The sequence below is a fragment of the Cetorhinus maximus genome, chromosome 3 (genome assembly GCF_964194155.1).
Source record: "Cetorhinus maximus chromosome 3, sCetMax3.hap1.1, whole genome shotgun sequence".
In the NCBI taxonomy this organism is placed as follows: domain Eukaryota; kingdom Metazoa; phylum Chordata; class Chondrichthyes; order Lamniformes; family Cetorhinidae; genus Cetorhinus; species Cetorhinus maximus.
In genome coordinates, this window is record NC_135881.1 from 178,458,221 (window position 1) to 178,479,513 (window position 21,293).

Here is a 21,293-nt window from a genome sequence, read left to right on the forward strand (position 1 = left end):
AAATCTATCCCATTTAGCACGGTGGTAGCGCCACACAACATGGTGGACAATATCCTCAATGTGACGATAGGATTTCATCGCCAAAGGACTGTGCAGTAAGGAGAAACTATTTCCAGTGGCAGTAAGGTCAGTGACCAGAGGGGGCAGATTTAAGGTAATTGGCAAAAGAACCAGAGTGGCGTGGGGATGAGATGAGGAGAATTTTTCTTACATGGTTAATTATGATAATCTGGAATGCACTGCCTGAAAGGGCAGCCGGAGCTGATTCAATGCTAACTTTCAAAATTAAATCACTTAAACAGACAGAGGGAAAAATAATCAGGAATACAGGCAAAGAGCAGTGGAGTCAGATTAATTGGATTAATCGTTCATGGGATGTGGGTGTCGCTGGCGAGGCCAGCATTTATTGCACATCTCTAATTAGCTCAATCACAGAGCCAGCACAGGCATAATGGGTTGAATTGGCTTCTTCTGTGTTGCAGCAATCTATAAAGAAAACTTAAAAATACACCAAATTAATCTCTCATTGGTTTTTCTTCCAAGTTGCTAGGAGCAGTGTCCAGGAAATTTATTTTTAATTACTGGAGATGCCAGCGCAATTGGGGAGGGCTGGCAGCCCAAGTGCAGACTGAATATAGATCAAGATTGCTTGTGTTTACTGACATTATAAAGCAATTCAATAACAATTTTCTGAATCCAATATGAATATCAAAAGTTTCAAAGTTTGCTCCCTGCATTATTCTCTGTCCAGAGGCTATGACATACTGTGATCCCTGCATTAATTACATCTGACTGAAGAACCCGAATATATTCTGCCCTTTTCATTTTGCTAGAAGTTACATCTAATGTTTATGGAGCTGGAAGAATGTTATGCTAATCCATAATAATAGCTGTAAAGATCCCCTGCTGCTAGCAATAGTTTTATTTTCAGATTGCTTTCATTCCCATTTGAAATACAGGATAGAGGGGTGTCTTCTGGGGCTCGTTCATACCATGTTCTAATCCAGAAAGCTAGTTTTTACTCAGTTTTACATTTATTTACAGAGTGAAACGTTACAAACGTAGATCTCCTAAATCAATCACACCAGTTTCAATAAGTATCTCTTTATCTGTGTTCAAGTGAAACCGCAATTATTGCCCAATACCTTCACTCAATCAAACAGTTAGTATATAATTAATACACCATTCTGATAATTGGAATATGTGCCAATAACTCAATGTTCCTTTTATAAGAAATGGAAAACTCGGGAGTTGTTGTGATAAAACTGTTGGAAGAATCTACTGTGAATAACATGCAACCTCAAAGTCTGCAAGCTGGTACAGTGCTTTCTTCTCATTGATTGCAACTTGTTCCTTCTCTCATCAAAACAGACGGTGAGCCTATCTTACCGTCTGGATAATTAATGGCCCTCATGTGCAATGCTACTAGCTATGTGTTCCTTCATCTCTGCTAGCACAAACTACATAGTGACCTTTTAAAGTTAGCAATTAAAAACAGAAGACCAGCTTATTTGCCACTTTATTTTTCTCTCTTCTGAAATTAAATTCTGGTAGCTCTATGGATCTAGCAATAAAACAATGGATTAATAAAATATGATTAACAAATTGTCTACATCACTGGTGATCTGTGCCACCTACTGCCTATAGAAATGATCAGCAGGGATATCCAATTTCCAAATATTTCTCACAAGTGTGTGTGAGAGATGATTCACAACATAATATGGGTTTCTTGGATGAAACTGGGGATTATGGACTTGATGCAATTTTAGCCTTGGGCCTAATTTGTGGAGCTACGGGTGACCTCAGACCGTGTGTGAAAGCTTAAAGTCTTGACTTTGGATGGTGCTCCTTGAAAACCCTGTGGAGAAGAAACATCCTCTTCTGAAAGCACCTCGTAACTACAGCTTCCTGGGTACAAGACACCGGGCCCAAAAGAGTTATTATGCACAGCAATAACTGGAGAAACACCAAACTTAAAAATGTCTCAGATTTCAATGTCTTGAGTAATCACTGACTATCTGGCCTGGCTTCAGTGATGACATGGTGCCGGTTGGAGTTACAGCACTTTGATCAGGAATTAATGCAGTGCACTGCTGGTGACATTTGAATTTTTTGTAAAACCCTTTCTTAATTTTATTCCAGTATCAAAGTAAATTAGTTGTTATATTATGAGTAAGAGGATTTTGCCCATTCTGTGAAACTCAATAGATACCTGGATAGAATAAATGCACTCAAAGCAACTTGTGCTGGGAAAGGGTGGGTGGGGTGGAGACAGAAATATTTAAAGAATTGAAAACGACCAGAGCGGGATATTAAACAGCCAAACAGTGCTGCCCTTTGAGAAGGGATCGAGGAGAATGAGCCTATATTCTCTTGAATTTGTAAAAATGAGAAGTGACCTCATGAGGCATATAAAATCCTTAGAGGGCCTGAGAGCGTAGATGCTGAGAGACTGTCTCCCCTGGCTGCAGAGTCCAACATTAGGCATTGTAATCTCAGGATAAGGGATCAGCCATTTATGACTGAGCTGAGGAAAAATTTCTTCACTCAGAAGATCGTTAATCTTTGGAATTCTTCTACCCCAGAGCTCAGTGGTTGAATATATTCAAGACTGGGATCAATAGATTTTTGATATTAAGGGAATCAAGAGACATGGGGATAGAGTAGGAAGCAGAGTTGAGGTGACACACATAAACTTACTTGAATGCCACAGCAGGCTCAGGGGGAACCTATTTTTCATGTCCTTATCATGTGTCTGGTAAAGTTTTCATAGGGATGTTTGCTACTGGCCCATTGAGTTAATTGATAGAAAGTGAAAACAGGACCAAAGAATCCAGTTTCTTTTGGTCTTCACTAGTCATATATAAATTTTTACATTTATCTAATGACTGAGAAGTATGTTGCATAATGAATACTCATGTTAAGTGAATTTTTAAAAGGATTGCTGGAAAGGTTTTTGTTAAAAGTTTAAATTGGCAAACAAGGCTAAATTTTCAAGTGCATGCTGATGGCAGAGAACGTCACCCAAAGACAAAATATGGCAGAAAATTACCCTCAGGCAGTCTGAAAGAAAGCCAATCTGAGGAAAAGGATGCTGGAGTCATCATAGGGTCTTATCCAACCCTATAGATTTATAGCTATTTTTGCAGATACATATTTAATAGCCTTCAAATGTTACATTTTCCTTTAAATTGCAATATAATAAAGAATAATTAGCATTATGAAACTGCGGACTCTTTTGTTCTTCACACCAGTCTCTGAATAAAGCATTTAAATTGTAATTTAGTTTCTCTCCCTTTATTCATTTTGGAATCTTCAAAGGATTTTTACAAAACACCAATGAATTCTGGCACTTAAATAATTCTCACAGCAACATGATTTCATGCTCCAAATTTCATGAGCTTGTGCACTAAGCATTACAGAGGCACAGCCGTCAATCTTGTTCTGAAGCTCATCTTTCATGCATGAAGATAAAAAGGTAGCAATAGATTAATCCAAAGCTGAGTCTTTATAAACTTGAAGTGGTATGATGCCATCTCCAAGTAGACAGGCCCTTCTTCAGTACTTCAAAGGGCTGTCTTTCATAGTTGATATGTGCAACATCCTACTGTGATAATACTCAGCCCACACTGATATGAATTTGCCAATGTAATTCACCCGTTGCAAAGATAAGGCCACACGCACGAGGTAAAAAACGTGATCCTTTAAGATCTGGCTTGAAAGAACATCTGCATCTCTGCAGACCTCAAACTAATATTCTCAACATATAGATACAGGTTTCTGCATGAAAGTGACAGTTACTTCTCCTCTCCACTTTGTGTGCCTGTTGGCTGTTACTCATTTTCCACTGTCTTGCCACCTATCACGACAAGCCTATCAACCTACTAAGTAGTCAATTTCTAACTACTAACATTTTTTAAAAAAGCATTATACACGCTACAATGTAATAAACAGATCTCTCATTGGGCTGGGAGATGGCCCTAGCAATTATTGATGCCAGCGGATTCCAAAATATATTTTATGTTTGTGGTACCAATGAGTCACATTTCTAGAAGAGCTGATAAATTATTAACACAGAGAAACTGATAAGTAACCTGTTACAGATGTGTAAAATTGTGAAGGGGTTTGATAGGGCATAAACAAGATATTTCTTGTGGAATAGGAGGTGGGGCTGTCCAAAACTAGGGGCATTATGTAAATTAATCACCATAAATCCAATGAGGAGTTCAGGAGAAAGGTCTTTACCCAGAGAGTGGTCAGAATGTGGAGTTTGTTGCCACATGGAGCGATTAGATGATTTGCATTAAGGATCAGCTAGGTCAGCACCCAAGGGAAAAAGGAATAGAAGGGTATGCAATTGGGGTAAGATGAAATAGAGTGGAAGGAAACTTGTGTGAAACATAAACACCAACATTGATCAGTTGCACCAAATGGCCTGTTTCTGTGTTTAGGTAATTTGATTTTTAACTATATTCAGGACAGTGACCGAAGTAACTCTGGCATGGCAGTGAGATGACACCAATTCTGATAAGCAAACAAATCATGCAAATGAAATGCATCTGAACTGCTGAGATATAGCTGCTGGTTTAAACAAATTATGCACAGGAGCCCCTCGAGCCTGCTCCGCCATTCAATTAGGTCACGGCTGATCTGTACTTCACCTCTAATTACCCTCAGCACCATAACCTAAAAAAAAAATCCATCGACCTTAGTCTTAAAAGCTCCAATTCTCCCGGGAATCACAGCCTTTTGCAGGAGAGAGTTTGAGATTACCACTACCACTTTGTGTGGAAAAAGCATACCCTGCTTCCACTTATGAATGGCCCAGTTTTAATTTAACATTATGCCCCTCGATGTTAATTACCGCATCAGAGGAAATCATTTCTCTGCATCTATCCTATCCAATCCTTTTTCATTTTGAACATCACAATTTAGAATTCATTTAGAAAGGGAACAAATCAAGTTTATGTAAGAAATCCTCATAATAACCTTTTTAAAATTAATTTATGGGATGTGGGCATCGCTGGCTAGGTCAGCATTTATTGCCCATCCCTAATTGCCCTTGAGAAGGTGGTGGTGAGCTGCCTTCTTCAACCACTGCAGTCCCTGTGGTCTAGGTACACCTACAGTGCTTCTAGGGAGGGAGTTCCAGGATGTTGACCCAGCGACAGTGAAGGAATGGCGATATATTTCCAAGTCAGGATGGTGAGTGGCTTGGAGGAGGATTTCCAAGCGGTGGAGTTCCCATGTGGCTGCTGCCCTTGTCCTTCTAGATGGTGATGTGTGTGGGTTTGGAAGGTGCTGTCTAAGGAGGGTTGGTGAGTTCCTGCAGTGCATCTTGTAGCTGGTACACACTTCTGCCACTATTCATCGGTGATGGAGGGAGTGAATGTTTGTGGATGGGGTGCCAATCAAACAGGCTGCTTTGTCCTGGATGGTATCAAGCTTCTTGAGTGTCATTGGGGTTGCACTCATCCAGGCAAGTGGGGAGTATTCCATCACACTCCTGGCTTGTGCCTTGTGGACAGGCCTTGGGGAGCCAGGCGATGAGTTACTTGTTGCAGGATACCTAGCCTCTGACCTGTTCTTGTAGCCACAGTATTTATATGCTAGTCAGTTTCTGGTTAATGGTAACCCCCAGGATGTTGATGATAATGCGATTGAACATCAAGGGGCGATAGTTAGATTCTCTCATGTTGGAGCTCATCATTGCCTGGAACTTGTGTGATGCAAATGTTACTTGCCATTTGTCAGCCCAAGCCTGGATATTGTTCAGGTCTTGCTGCATTCATGGACTGGTTCAGTATTTGAGGAGTCACAAATGGTGCTGAACATTGTGCAATCATCAGCGAACATCCCCACTTCTGACCTTATGATGGAAGGAAGGTCATTGATGAAGCAGCTGAAGATGGTTGGGCCTAGGACACTACCCTGAGGAACTCCTGTAGTGATGTCCTGGAGCTGAGATGATTGACCTCCAACAACCACAACCATCTTCCTTTGTGCTAGGTATGACTCCAACCAGCAGAGAGATTGCCCCCTAATTCCCATTGACTCCAGTTTTGCTAAGGCTCCTTGATGCCACACTTGGTCAAAAACTGCCTTTATGTCAAGGGCGCTCACTGCTACATCACCTCTGCAGTTCAACTCTTGTCCATGTTTGAACCAAGGCTGTAATGAAGTCAGGAGCTGAGTGACCCTGGCAGAACCCAAACTAAGTGTCAGTGAGCAAGTTATTGCTAAGCAAGTGTCGCTTGATAGCACTGTTGTTGACCCCTTCCATCATTTTACTGATGATCGAGAGTAGACTGATGGGACGGTAATTTTCCGGGTTGGATTTGTCCTGCTTTTTGTATACAGGACATACCTGGGCAATTTTCCACATAGCCGGGTAGATGCCAATGTTCTAACTGTACTGGAACAGCTTGGCTAGGGGCATGGCAAGTTCTGGAGCACAAGTCTTCAGTACTATTGCCGGAATATTGTCAGGGCCCATACCCTTTGCAGTATCCAGTGCCTTCAGCTGTTTCTTGATATCACATGGAGTGAATCACATTGGCTGTAGACTGGCATCTGTGATGCTGGGGACCTCTGGAGGAGGCCGAGATGGATCATCCACTCGGCACTTCTGGCTGAAGATTGCTGCGAACGCATCAGCCTCATCTTTTGCACTGATGTGCTGGGCTCCTCCACCAATGAGGATGGGGATATTTGTGGAGTCTCCTCCTCCAGTGAGTTTTAATTGTCCACCACCATTCTCGACTGAATGTAGCAGGACTGCAGAGCTTAGATCTGATCTGTTAGTTGTGGAATCGCTTAGCTCTATCACTTGCTTCTTATGCTCTTTGGCACGCAAGTAGTTCTGTGCTGTAGCTTTACCAGGTTGACACCTCATTTTTCGGTATGCCTGGTTCTGCCCCTGGTATGCCCTCCTGCACTCTTCATTCAACCAGGGTTGATCTCCCGGTTTGATAGTAATGGTAGAGTGGGGGATATGCTGGACCATGAGGTTACAGGTTGTGGTCGAGTACAGTTCTGGGGCTGCTGATGGCCCACAGTGCTCCATGGATGCCCAGTCTTGAGTTGCTGGATCTGTTTGAAATCTTTCCCATTTAGCACGATGGTAGTGCCACACAACACGATGGAGGATATTTCTCAATATGAAGGCGGGACTTCGTCTCCACAAGGGCTGTGCGGTGGTCAGTCCTACCGATGCTGTCATGGACAAATGCGTATGTGGTGGGCAGGTTGGTCAGGATGAGGTCAAGTATGTTTTTCCCTCTTGTTGGTTCCCTCACCACCTGCGCAGACAAAGTCTAGCAGCTATGTCCTTTAGGAATTGGCCAACTGGACCTGTGGTGGTGCTACTGAGCCACTCTTGGTAATGGACATTGAAGTCACCCACCCAGAGTATATTCTGTGCTCTTGCCACCCTCAGTGCTTCCTCCAAGTGTGTTCAACATGGAGAAGCACTGATTCATTAGCTGAGGGTGGGGCAGGGAGGGGTACATGATTATCAGCAGGTGCTTTCCTTGTCCATGTTTGACCTGATGCTATGAGACTTCATGGGATCCTGAGTCGGTGTTGAGGACTCCCAGGGCAACTCCTTCCTGACTGTATGCGCTGTGTTGCCACCTCTGCTGGGTCTGTCCTGCTGGAGGGACAGGACATACCCAGGAATGGTGATGGTGGTGTCTGGGACATGATCTGTAAGGTATGATTCCGTGAGTAAGATAATGTCAGGCTGTTGCGTAACTAATCTATGCCCACTTTTGGCACTAGCCCCCCAGATGTTAGCAATGAAAACTTTGCAAGGTCGACAGAGCTGGGTTTACTATTGTCGGTTCTGGTGCATAGGTAGGTGGTCTGCCCGGTTTCATCCCTTTTTATTGACCGAGTGGCTTACTAGGTCACTTCAGAGGGCATTTAAGAGTCAACCACATTACTATGGATCTAGGGTGACACGTAGGCCAGACCAGGTTAGGAAGGCAGATTTCCTTCTCTAAAGGACATTAGTGAGTTAGATGGCTTTTTATGACAATCGACAATGGTTTCATGGTCATCATTAGACTTATAATTCCAGATTTTTTGAATTGAATTCAAATTCCAAACCCGGGTCCCCAGAACATTACCCTGGGTCTCTGGAACACTAGTCCAGTGAAAATACCACTACACCAACGCCTCCCCACGACAGTTTGATCCCAAGTATTTTTCTGGTGAATCTACGCGGCATCGCCTCCCAGACCAATATATTGTCCCTGAGTTGCAGTGCCCAAAACTGAACACAGTTCTCGAGACAGGGTCTCACCAAGGCTCTGTACGACTGAAGCATAACCTCCTTCCCTATTATATCCCAGATCCTTGTACATGGCGACAATCAGCAGGGCAAAGGTCTGGGATATTTGCAGTAACTACAAATAAGATTAAATAATAGGTCTTACCCTAATGTAAGCATCTTGATGGTGCTTGGCAAAGTACAGCATGTTGTCAAGGGCCAGCATTCCCGGTGGGGTCTCAGTAAAATCCATGGCTGGATTCACATGATTCTAGATTGCGGGAAGAAAAGAAAAGTTTACCAGCAGAACTCCAGCTCACAAACAAGCAGCTTTTCTGAGTCTTAACCAACAGCAAAAACTGAGCAGGTAAAATATACTTATGGTCACACAGGTCAGGTGGATCACATTCATATACAAATCATGGAATCAAACAGCACAGGAGGAGGAGGCCATTTGTCCCAACATGCCTAGCCCAGCTCTTTGAGAGTGTTATTCAATTGAGTCCCAACTCCCCTGCTCTTTCCCTATAGTCCTGCAAATGTTCCCCCTTGAAGTATTTATCCAATTCCCTTTTGAAAATTACTATTGAATCTGCTTCCACTACCTTTTCAGATCATCATAGCGCAATGTGTAAACATTTTCTCCTCATTTCCCCCTTTCAAATCTTTCTCTTAAAAAAAATCTTTTGAAAGAATACCTTTGTCCATCACTAATCCATGGAAACTAAGTTTATAAGTTGGTAACAATAGAAGTAGTTGGGAGGCTTCTATTACCAACCCCCACCAACTGCTTATCAGCAAATAATTTACCTATGTAACAAGCTGCCAGCTAATGTGGTACTGATTAACTGTGGGTTGGTATAACGGGTTAACAGATGGGATATGCTATTGTATGATGTAAATCATGATGTACCACTGACATCAGTCAGTCATGTGTTAGATTCAAAAGAGAGAGAGGTTAGAATACCATGTCTAGAAGCAAATGCCTACTCTGTAACCTGCTTAGAAGTAGTACGAATAAACAAGGGTTAAGCAGATACCTGAATATGTCTACAGTCTGTCTCCTAAACAAGTACCATGCGTAGTGTCCAAGATAGAAGGACCATCTTAGAACTTGGGCCTATGTCCTGGGTTGGTTTTTGGCTGGTCCGGCAATTGCATCATACACGAGGTAGGTATCAATTAATGATAGTCAATGTGGTCTTTTGGACTAATTTCAGTTGACTAGAGGGAGAAAGAAGAATTTCCCAGATTCAACCATCTCTAATTGCCCTTGAGTTTTTGATATGGATTTGCATCTCTGCCCTGGCACCTAAGGGGTAGGGAATATTTTAACCTGATGCATTAGGTATCGCTGCTGTAGGTGACAGGTTAACTGGACCAGCAGGTCTGTTCCTGTCCGATCTATCCATATGACGATAGAGATCATTCCTCCTTCCATCTGACATAGGAAATAACAAAGCATCCTTACACACCAAACACGCTGTATTATCGCAATTCCGCAATTAGTTTGGAATCCTTGTGGATCGCTATCATGGGTAACTCTGCAAGAGTAAGGGAAATTCAGAGGAAAGAAAGAAAGACATACAAAACAGACTTGCATTATATAGTGGCTTTCATAATTTCCAATCATCCGAAAGAGCCTTAAAGCAAATGGAGTATTTTTGATACATAGTCATTGTTGTAATTTAGGAACTACAGCAGCCAAATTGTGTACAGCAAGGTTGCACAACCAGCCATGTGATAATGATCAGATAATCTGTTTTAGTAATATTGGTTGAGGGACAATTATTGCCCAGGGCAAAAGGAAGAACTCCCCTGCTCTCCTTCATAATAGTATCATGAAATTTAATGGTTTGGCATCTCACTTAAAAGATAGCACTTCTGACAAGACAGCACCCCCTCAGTACTGTACTAGAGTGAGAGACTACATTTTATGCTCAAATCTCTGAAGTGGGACTTGAGTGCGTGGCCTTCTGACTCAGAGGCAAGTTACCTTGGAGGCACAGCTGATCAGCCAATAAATCAATTTCAAGCAAGGATCTTGGCCACTGAACTTATCATCTTTGCTATGTTATTCTATCATAAGTGAATTATTTAGAAAAATCAACATTATAAGAAATGTGCGTCACAGGGACATACACTTAAAAACTGATATAAAAATAACACATGAGGTGTGCATGGGCTATAAAGAAATCCAGCATTGGAAATGTATGCAAGCCTAGGTACATTCTTGTCTACGCAGCCATGAGCGCAGTACACAAACCATACTTGTATATCTCTGGCAGTGAGCCTCAGTTTAGAATCACAGCTACATTAGAACATTATTGATAATTCCCAAGGACTAGTGGCAAAGGTTATTTCCAGTACAGTAGAGCAAAAGGGAAATTCAGAATCTGAGTTCTACATTTAACGAAGGGAAATGCAAAATGTCACCACGGATGACAGAAAAGTCACATCCAGAGTGAAATAATGGGTTATAATTTGCTGTAACAAGGCAGCAAATGGCATATGATGATTGAGTTTTTTGAATTTATTCCGTGGCAGGTCACTGAAAGTGTGAGCTGGCAAGTTTGCGGCAAATAAAACAGGGCAGCTGGGACCTGAGTGAACAGGACAAGCAACAAGTATCTCCTTAATCAAACAGATCGAAGAATTATTAAAATAACATTGTAAGGGCTGAGAAGGAAACGTAAATTAGAAGTGAGTGAATTCAGGTAGAGAAACAGAAATAAAAGGAAAGAAAGGTTAGATTAAGAAAAGAGATGGTAAGGAAAAATCAATTAAAAAAAAGAATTGAACGTGACATTTTTGTATGAGTTAATTTTCAGAGCTAGAGAAGTTGATTGGTAGCAATGAAAATTTATCACCATGTGGAGCGGGTACTTGGGACAGAAACGGACAAGACTCAACTCTGTAGTAAGTTTAGTTCATATCTACTGCAAAGAGGCAGCAACATCACATCATTCAATGCACTTCAAAAGTGAGGCAGACAGCGTGATGCCATTATCATGAAGCCAACAGGGAAGCTGTGCAACTCAGACAACAACCTTTGAATATCCACTGCACGTACGCCCCTTGCCTAAAGTTGCTGTGCCATTTATGCATAAATAATGGTGAACTCCATTTACCTTCCTGTTATTTTGAAAGAAGACTCTAGCTTAATGAGAATCTTGATCATATAAAAGTGACTGAAACTTAAAATATTTAAAAACCATCACAAAAAAGCATGTATTTGTGTTTAGAAAAGAAGTAAAAGTGACAAAAATGTGTATTTGATCAATGTGACAGTTTCTAAAAACTGGAAACTGTTTCTATATTTATTTACTTTAAGGCTTTCACTCCCTTCTGGCATCATCATATTCGGGCCAAATTTCAAAAATGTCACTTGATGCAATTCTCAAACTCATCCTATTAAAACAATGAAATGTCAACAACAAAAATTTGAAATGTCAAACGTGTACTTCAATTCCTTGTTCATTTCACTGGAAAAGGTCAAGCATCTAATATCAAATATTACCTCCAATTGGTTTTACACAGCTGCATGCAGAGATCAAGGTTTCTGGTTAAGCGTTTTTAAAGATCTAGTTTCAGAATTTAAAGGGGTTTAAAGAAGACATACAAAAAAAAGTCCAGGGGATAATTTTACAAGGTGGTGCTGTAGGCAGGGCCCCTTTCCCATTAGTAGTGTAAATCAAAAATTATACCAATAACTTGGTCCCACATTACAAAGTTGTCAACTATGGCTCAGTCGTGGCACTCTCTGAGTCATGGGTTCAAATCGCATTTCAGAGGTATGAGCACAATGTCTAGGTTGGCACTTCCTTCAGAAGGGCCGCCTTGCGAATGAGACATTAAACCAAGGCACCACCTGCCCTTTCAGGTGGACGCAAAAGATCCTACTCCACAAATCAAAGAAGAGCAGGGGAGTCCTCCCCACCGTTGCTCACTCAGTGTCCCAGCCAATACCTATTCCTCAACCAACATCATTAAAAGAGGTTATCTGATCATTATCTCATTGCTTTTTGTGGGACCTTACTGTGTGTAAATTGGCTGCAGTGTTTCCTAGTTTACAACAGTGACTTCACTTCCAAAGCACTCCACTGGCTGCAAAGCTCTTTGTTCCAAGATCATGCAAAGAATTTAATTCCTTCCTACAAACTGCTTGGGAATTCAAGATCAGGGCTGTATCAGAGGCCACGCTTATGCATTGTCATATCAAGTGATCAGGCAGCAAGGGGGGTGGAATTGGGGGCGAAGGGGTGCAAGCTTCTGGTGAGGACTGACAGCACGGCTTTGTTTTGCTGACGTTTAACTGAAAGAAGTTCTGGCTCTGGCTCATCCCAATAGGAGGTCAGGCAACACAGCAGCAGCCATGGAGACTAGGGCATTGGCAAAGAAGTAGGGCTGAGATACTGATATATGCACATGGTAGCTGAGGCAACACGTAAATGAGAACTAGCAGGGGGCAAAAATGAATCATTGGAGGCGACCATGCTAGACAAGAGGAAATCATTGCAGGAAATATGTTCACCATGAACTGGCAAGTAGGAACAGGAACAGAAGTAGCGAAGGGTGGACCCGTGGAGGTGGATCACAAAGGAAAGGCAATAGAGGAGGATGAAGTGCCTTACTGTATTAAAAGTTGAAGAGGTCAAGAGCTATAAGGGGACGTAGGGCGGGTGGAGATAATGGCCAGGATTTTCTGTGCCTGCTGGCGTCGGGTGTGTTCGGTGGCGTGGGCAAACAATATGGCACGATCAGTTTCACGACAGCGTGAAACCAGTTTGTGATTGTCTGCTCAGCCCACCGATGGCAGGCCGGATTTCCCACCATCGGACGTCGGGAACCTCATTGCAATACATCTGCATATCATTAGTAGGCCAGCCCACTGGAATCGTCCGTCCACGTCGGCTGGGAATCACGCCAACGTGTTTCACAACAGCATATAAAAGGCATGCATTTGGCAGGCTGCACTTTGAGGGGAACGCGGGAGGTGAGTAGACAGCAATGATGTGCAGCGCTCGCCAGGATCGCCTGCTGGACCTCAAGCTTGAGGCACATGGCGGGGGTGGGTGGGCTGCCCTGCCGTTGAGGCGACTTGTGGGGGTGGGGGGTCGGGGGTGGGGGGGGAGGTGAGGGCTGCCTTGCGGTTGAATATAGTGCACAAGCATTCTGGGTAGGAGGTAGGGTGGGCGAGGGAAGCGGCCACGCATTACGTACACCTTATATAAAGTGACCATTGCCCTCCAGCTCAGACAATTCAGGCGCAGCCATTGATTGGAGTCGGGCTTCTAAGCTTATCTGCCCACTCAAGCAACGCAGAGACATTAAAGTGCCACAAAGTGCTTCAGAGCTTTTCACCCCAACCCCCAGCACAGACTGCAAAGTCATGAGTGTTTTAGTGGACTGCAGAACAGTTGTACAACTGCACACGTTGTACAATCTCCTCGCTAAAGCTAGCCATGGAGCAGTCACTGGTGGAGGCGCTCACAGCCCCTTGCAATGTCATCATCCCGGTTTGGATCAGTCTCCCCCATGGTTCAAGCTAACAGTGCAGCCTTGCAGTGCAGGTTAGGAGAATACCTGCACATGAGCTGAGAGCACAGCGTGCAACGGGCAAAGCTGCCACCAATCGGTTAGGTGGAGTGGGATGGAGGTGGGCGGGGTCTCGGGCAGCTATGCAGTGCAATAATCTCTGGCCATTCAAGTGGTGGCCAGCACTCTCCGGGAAGCATTAAGGGGCCTTCAGACTTAACCAAGACAGGTTCTTGGTCCACCCATGCTAGCCCACATGTGTCTCTCTCTCTCTTTCATCCTGCAAAAGGAGTACACAGGAGCATGGAGCCTGATGAATTAGCTGTATTCCTGATGGCCTATAGAGAGTGAAGGCGACGGAGGAGGGAGCGACTGAGGATCCTCTGGAACAAGGGGCGGCTGGGGCTCCTGCACACACCGTCGAAGAGCCACAGCGAGCCGTCGCTGGTCGGCGCCAGCGACATCCAGAGTCTAAAGGCGTTGCCTTTCGTTCCTGCAGATGACCAAGAACCAGTCGCTGAAGACTGCACAAGTCTAAGGAACTGGTCAGTCACATCTGCCACCTGCTGCAGGATTTGGCGCCATGGAGGGCATCCACTGCCAGTGGCCGTGAAAGTGACAGCAGTGCTCAATTTCTACGCCAGTGACGCCATTCAGGACTCCACAGGTGACCTCTGTGGGATATCACAAGCCTCCGCCCACAGATGCATCCATGAGGTCAGATGCCATCTTTGTGAGGGGACACAACTTTGTGCATTTCGCCCAGGCCCAGGACAGCCAGGATGCAAGAGCGATTGGATTTGCCCAGATCTCGGGTTTCCCACAGGTGCAGGGTGCGATCGACTGCACTCTCGTGGAGCTCAGACCTCCATCGCAACAAGCGGTCAACTACATCAACCGCAATGGTTTCCATTCGCTGAATGTGCAGCTGGTATGCGACCACCTGCAGGTCTACACACGGTTTCCAATGAGTATGCACGACTCCTACATCCTCAGTCGGTCACAGATCCCTGAAGTCTTCCAGTTTCCATTGAAGTTGCAGGGTTGACTCCTTGGGGACAAGCAGAGGCTGTAGCTGATGACACCCGTACTGTGGCCTCAAACTGCAGCAGAGCAAAGATATAATGAGGCTCATGCCGCAACTCGCAACTTGGTGGGGCAGACCATCGGGATGCTGAAAACGAGGTTCTGGTGCCTGTACCAGTCTGGTGGAGCCCTGCAATACAGTCCACAGAGGGTGTCAGATATCGCTGTCATCTGCTGCACCCTTTACAACCTGGCACTGCAACAGGGAGAGGAGCTGGCTGAGGAGGAGGTGGAGGAGCTGGATGTCTCCTCCAATGAGGAGGACAGCGACAGGGGTGAGGGTAAGGAGGTCCTCGAAGGCAACGATGATGGGGATGAGGCCCTTGCACTGGCTGGACAAGCCAGGCGCACTCAGGAGGCCCTCATAGCTGCTAGATTTGTGGAGGATGCTGATGACATGCAGTGAGGAGATCCCATAGATCCTCACATTGCATCTGTTAACGTTTGACTCCAGTTTGGCATATGACAGCACACATACCCTCTGTGTGAATGCTCCTGATATGGAGATGCAGTGGAGGCCCTAATAGTTGTTCCATTACAGGAGAATGATGATGACATGCAGTGAGGACACTCCATAAGTCTTCACTAAGCCTCTGAGAATGTATGACTACTATCTGGCCTAGGGCAGCTCGCTTGCACTCTGTGATCAGGGTCATATCATAGAAACAGCCATGAAACTTTAGAAGCATCTGATCCTTTGTCTGCCTTCAGCACCTGAGCCCTTCAGGAGCACAGAGTCACTGATCACAGATGCTGAAGAGATGGGGAGAGCCCCACCTTAAAGGTGCTGAGATCACACAGAAATAATGACAGAACTCAGTGACGCCTGCCCACTACGTTCTGGCAGCAATGACAAGCACTATCGAGGTGCAGGCATCAGTAATGTGTCCAGGGAACAAGAGGCCGGACCTTCACTTTGGTCTGAAGGCTGCACAGAGCGCAGGGAAGAGGCCCTGGACTGGGACACCTGCCTTTATCTTGTGCAGAAAGGTTTCATATCTGAGTGACACAAACACTGCTCATCAGAACAAGGAGCCATAGGCAGGGAGACATTCTTGGGAGTTTATTGACAATAGTGAACAGTATGTACAAGTGATTAACACCCTTCCCCAGGCAGTGCAACTAATTCTTCTCAACTTTCCTAACCCTGCCGCTACATCTTTGTGCTCCCTGGCCATCCACAGCGGAGGTGGAGGCACCCTGCTGACTGCAACACCTTGACTGAGCTGACCTTGGCGGCCGTCTTCTGGAGGGCCCTGGCCTGCTTTCGGGGTCCTGCTGTGTGGTAATGGCACCCTCCTCAGCCTGTAGAGCTGGAGCTGCTGGGGTCACAGGAAGAGGGGATTCAGATAGGCCAGACACATCCGGAGTCACCTGGCTGGGTGGCCCCTAGGGAGTAGGCCTGCAGATCCTCCTTCCTAAGGGTGCCCGAGAGCCCCACTGACTCCTTGAGGAGGGGTAGCTGGAGCGAGATCAAGCTGCCCAGCACCCTTCTCACGCACACGCTGTTGGAGGCCAACTATGGCATCAGCAATGGAGTTAAGCCTGCGCAGCAGTGCAGGAGCGACGTCCTGGACCAAGGTCTCCATGCTGGCCACCATCCTGCCAGTGTTGACCTCGGTGCGTCGGCATGCCGGTGCTATCACCTCAGAGTGAAGGCAGATGGACTCCTCCATCGTGCCTTGCAATCTGAGGAGTGCCGCGGACATCCCTTCCTGACGCTCCCAAGCTTGCCTTTGCAGCTCCAGTAACTGTGACATGAGGCTCGTCATCTCACTCAGACTCAGCAAATTTCTCACCTCCAGCAGTCCTCCGAGAGCCAGACAACTGGGAAGACCCTGCCGCCACCACCTGCTGTGGATCAGAAAGTGCAATGTGCTCACAGATTGTGATCCCGAGGCTACTCTAAAGCAGGTCCAACCGAGCTGTGTGTCTGGCTAGTGGAGGGTGTGGGTGAGTGCTGTGATGGGACTTCAAGGAGGGTGCCTCCAGAATCCTCTTCAGGGGTTTCTTCGGGGCTTGATTGGAGGCCCTGGGTCATGGACTCAGTCAACTGTTTCCCAGATGTGCCTGCAGAAGCAAGGGAAGATAATTAGTGCATGGCAGTGGCATGTGAAACAGGACACATCACTCACAGCATGGTTGTCTGATGAATGTTGTTGCATTGCTGGACCCTCACTTGGTAGAGCACCGCTGATCTCACCGTCAGCACAGGACTGGTCCAGCTCATCGCTGGCCAGCTGAATGGCTCTGTTTTCAAAGTCTGTGAGGTCCTTGATTTCAGGCATTCTTTCACCAGTCTGTGGCCTCTCCCTCTTGTTGTGTGACAGCTTCTCCTGCATGAATAGAGATGGAGAGAGTGTAAGCAGCACGCCTGCTAGGCCAGATGATAAGTATGTGTGGCATGAGTGGGTGGTGGGTGGTCCCATGGACAAGATGAGAGCAATGACAGTGTGAGAGAGTGAATGGTGATACCCCTAGAACTAGCAGTGCGAGAGATCCCTGTGGATGTGTGATGGGTTTGTGAATGTGTGAGTTGACAGTGATGAGAAAAGTGACCTATCCTGACGGAGCGGAGATCAGCATTCATCCTCTTGCGGCACTGGGTGGCTGTCCTCTTTTGAAGGGCGTTGGCGCTGACCACTGCCTCCCAAGCCCGGTTGATCATGCTGCTGCCCATCCTACAACCAGAGCGGGGGTAGAGGACATCCTGGCGGGTCTCCACAGCATCCAAAAGGCGTTCCAGTGACGCATTGCTAAACCTGGGAGCTGCCGTCTTCTTGCCTTTTGTGGACATCTTCCCTCCAGCAGTCATGGGCTGGAAGCACTAGGATGTAGCACGCGCAGCTGGACTTTAAATATGGCACCTGGTGCGATGAAGCGGCGAAATGATGGCGTCCGGGCGAACGAGAGCCCGCCCGCTATCGAAACGGCGTGTTTCCCGGGAATGCCTAAATAGTGTGGTGGGGTTTGGGATGATACGGCGTGAAAACCTGCCATCGCGGCCGGCGGGTAAAATGTCGTTTTACCTGCCTGCTACCGCACTTACGATTCTGCCCAATGTATCCCATTCAGAGTCACATAAAACTAGGACTGAGCATGGGTGAGAGAAGCCAGACACAGGAATGAAATACTCCTGACTCAGGCAGTAAATTAGTGCAAATCTATGCTGAGAAGCTAAAGAAAATTTTGTGGACAGCTGCCAGCGAGCTGAATAACGAGTGCCATTCCTTCATCACCAACAGCAAAATCTGGGCCAGTCGTTGGAATATTTACTACGTGTATTCAGGTTCAAGCCATGGTTTTTGCATCTTTTCTAACTTTCCTCTCGCTATTGTGGTACTGAAAGAATTTTTCATTGTTTGCCTTTTTTTTCCAGGAATCTATTTGCCCTGCTCATGAATGCAGTACAGTGACCTTGGTGAAAGTCAAGGTGAGAAGGCGATTCCATTGCATCGCAATACCCTTGGTGTTAGAACACTCAGAATGGTCCAACCCCTGTTCTTAATGTTCCTACCCTGCCACATAAATGTTTAAGTTCACACACTGAACGGGCCACCAGAATGAGGCATTATAGTGGTCCCTGCAACTATGAAACAACACCCCAACAAGAGTCCTCAATTTCGGTAGAGGAAGGTGGGGGGAAAAAAAATGACAATTAAAATGCCCCCATTTCTATCACAGACGTTATGGGCATTATAATTTTACAGGTTCCTTTAGTCAATCTCACATTTGAACAGGCAGAGTTAAAACACAACAAACCCAGAGCTGATCGAAGAAACAAAAGCAGTTAAGAAATGTAGGTCATCCACCAAACAAGCTTTGTGTGAAAAGAAACAGACAGCTACACACAGCATGGCACTGACAACTGTTAGTTTCTCTCTACAAGTGAGACACTGAAAAATTTGCCCTTCGGCTACAGCCATTATGCCAATTCTGGATACTCATCAGCTCCAGGAGTTCGTGCCCACTACAAAATTAATCTTCTCGGAACTCCAACTAAGTCACAAAAGCAGCTGGACATTAATATGTTACCAGTGCGTAGCCTTCGGTTTGCAATCAAAATCAAAATGTGCGTGTGGAAAAATAAAAGGGCCACACAATAGTGATATTAAAATGAAGTAATTTTCTGGCATGGATCGACAAAAAATATGCAAAATAGTTAAAATAATCAACATGATGAATGCTGAGGCACAATTAGGAAAAACTTAACAGCCAGTATAGAAATGAAATGCACACAGCCACAAAAGGAACGTTAAGTAGTATAGTATCTTATGACAATAAATAAACCAAATCCAATTTATTTCTGGAAATGAATCTCTAGAAATTAATATGGCATTCTTGGCTTTAGTGATAATTTCCAAGAATCCAAAGGTTCATGGGGGTACATTGCTGGAATCTTATTACTCTAGAAAAGTTTTATTTTAAACTTTCAATTTAATTTGCATTCTTAACTCCTACAATGCCACGTAATAACAATCTCATCCAGCTAAAACCGGGTAGCCAGTGACACAGATAGGATGAATCAACCTGGTGTAGCCCTTACACAAAAACAAAATGCTGTGGATGCTGGAAATCCGAAACAAAAGCAGAAAATGCAAGAAATACTCAGCATGTCTGGCAGCATCTATGGAGAGAGAGACAGAGTTAATTTTTCAGGTCGATGGCCGTTCATCTGAACTTGAAAAAAAGTTAGAGAGGCAACAGGTTTTAAGGTCTGCGGCATGGCAGAAGTTAATGATCAAATTAAATTGAAAGTTCAAAATAAAATTGCTAGAATTTTGAAAATATTCCAACTATGCATCCCCATTACTTGCTTAAAACCTGTTACATCTCTTAACTTTTTCCAGTTCAGACAAAAGGCCTGAAACATAGCCCCGTTCCTCCCTCCAGATGCTGCCTGGCCTGCTGAGTATTTCTAGCATTTTCCGTTTTAATTCTGGTGTAAACCTTCCTGGTTTGCATAAGTAAGGTAATTAATTGGCCTATTTGTAGATATGACACAGCCAAGTCTATCTGAAGAATTGTAACACTTTGTTGAGCTGGCAAACTAGCTTTCAAAGCCAATTTTCAGCCAACCAGATGCCTTCCCCACCACACCCCCTCCCAGAATAGGTGTAGGGATAAAAAAGCAATAGGAACTAAAGATGGATGGTATATTTGACATTTCACAAATAAGTGGTATCTGGCTGCAGGATTAACAAACAGGAGGGGGGAAAAGGAGTAATTCAATGAATTAGCTGGCTTAGTAATATGGTCAATTCCCCTTTAAACACTGAGGACTTATACAATTTGTAGAATCGTGATTCTAATTTCAGTCAGGAGAGAACTCTGAACAGAGAAGTTCGAGATGGAAGAGGAACAGTTCTCAGAAACCCCAGCCTCTCAAAACAACCCAATGGGTTCCACCTTTGGAGTGTTTCCTGAGCATACTTACAATGAATCCCAGCTTTTTATAATCTCTAGTGTACATGGACTTTCGCTTCTCAATATTGCCGCTGTTACTAGGTTCCAAGTCAGCGTCAAATGCAATCCTGCGCAGCTCAAATATGATATCCCTTTGGGACTGTAGAAGGAAACAAGAAGCAGACCATCATTTAAACAGAACTGAACAAGTCTAATGGCTCAAGATTACCTGTGCAATTAGTCAAAGAGTAGATCTCTGCACATAACTCCTGCAGTTTTACCATGACCTTCGGCACCCTTCTCAGAGTGCTGCAAAATTGGCTGTCATTATTTTACAGAAAGTCAACAAGGATAAAAAAAAGTATAACAAAATCTGTTTTCCATCAGCCAGGCATCAACATTGCTATGCTCTAGTACCAATCTAACACACTTACTTAAATATACATTTTGGTTAATCTGTTATGCTCAACAAGCTGGGTGACTTATTGCTAAACGTGGGACCATTCTAGCTTTGGAATGTGATGTGCTTAAAGCTGCCTCTCTTGCCTTGTATAGTGCAGGCCAACTGCAGGGTGATAGCTTGGTATTGAAGTGTGTCAAATTAGTGACATTCTTGCACTACAGGGCCATGCTGGACTGAAATTGCCAAAATTCCTTTCATCGGAGACCTTTCAGCAAGAGAAGGAGACCACTATCTTAGATATCTGTGATGGGATCAAGCCCAGAATTCCGATGTTCCAACTTACCGCACCAGTCTACCACTGCACTACTAAATAAATGTCGCCAATTAAAACACATGCACAACTCTTGCCTCATGCAGGTCAAGCAAACCTACTTTATACATAATTGACATTTTAGGTTATTTCAAGTAATAATTAACAGGAGGAAGCTATTAGAGGAGGCTGCTATTTAGCATACAACACTCAAAAACCATTCTCATAGCCCTTATTGTTATGAGTGCTCCATTAGATTACAGCTTTATCATCAC

The 21,293-nt window shown here is 44.6% G+C and overlaps 1 protein-coding gene across 7 annotated transcripts in view; it reads right to left on the reverse strand.

Annotated features, from left to right (window-relative positions):
• The window catches only part of LOC144679064 (engulfment and cell motility protein 1), a 272,728-nt gene that overhangs the window by 123,658 nt on the left and 127,777 nt on the right, over window positions 1-21,293 (reverse strand). For all 7 annotated transcript variants that reach the window (XM_078539327.1, XM_078539329.1, XM_078539330.1 and 4 more), the window contains 2 exons: window positions 20,337-20,465; window positions 8,442-8,546 (listed from right to left, as the gene is read on the reverse strand). In XM_078539327.1, coding sequence (XP_078395453.1) covers window positions 8,442-8,546; window positions 20,337-20,465 — 234 coding nt within the window. The remainder of the gene's footprint in view (window positions 1-8,441; window positions 8,547-20,336; window positions 20,466-21,293) is intronic.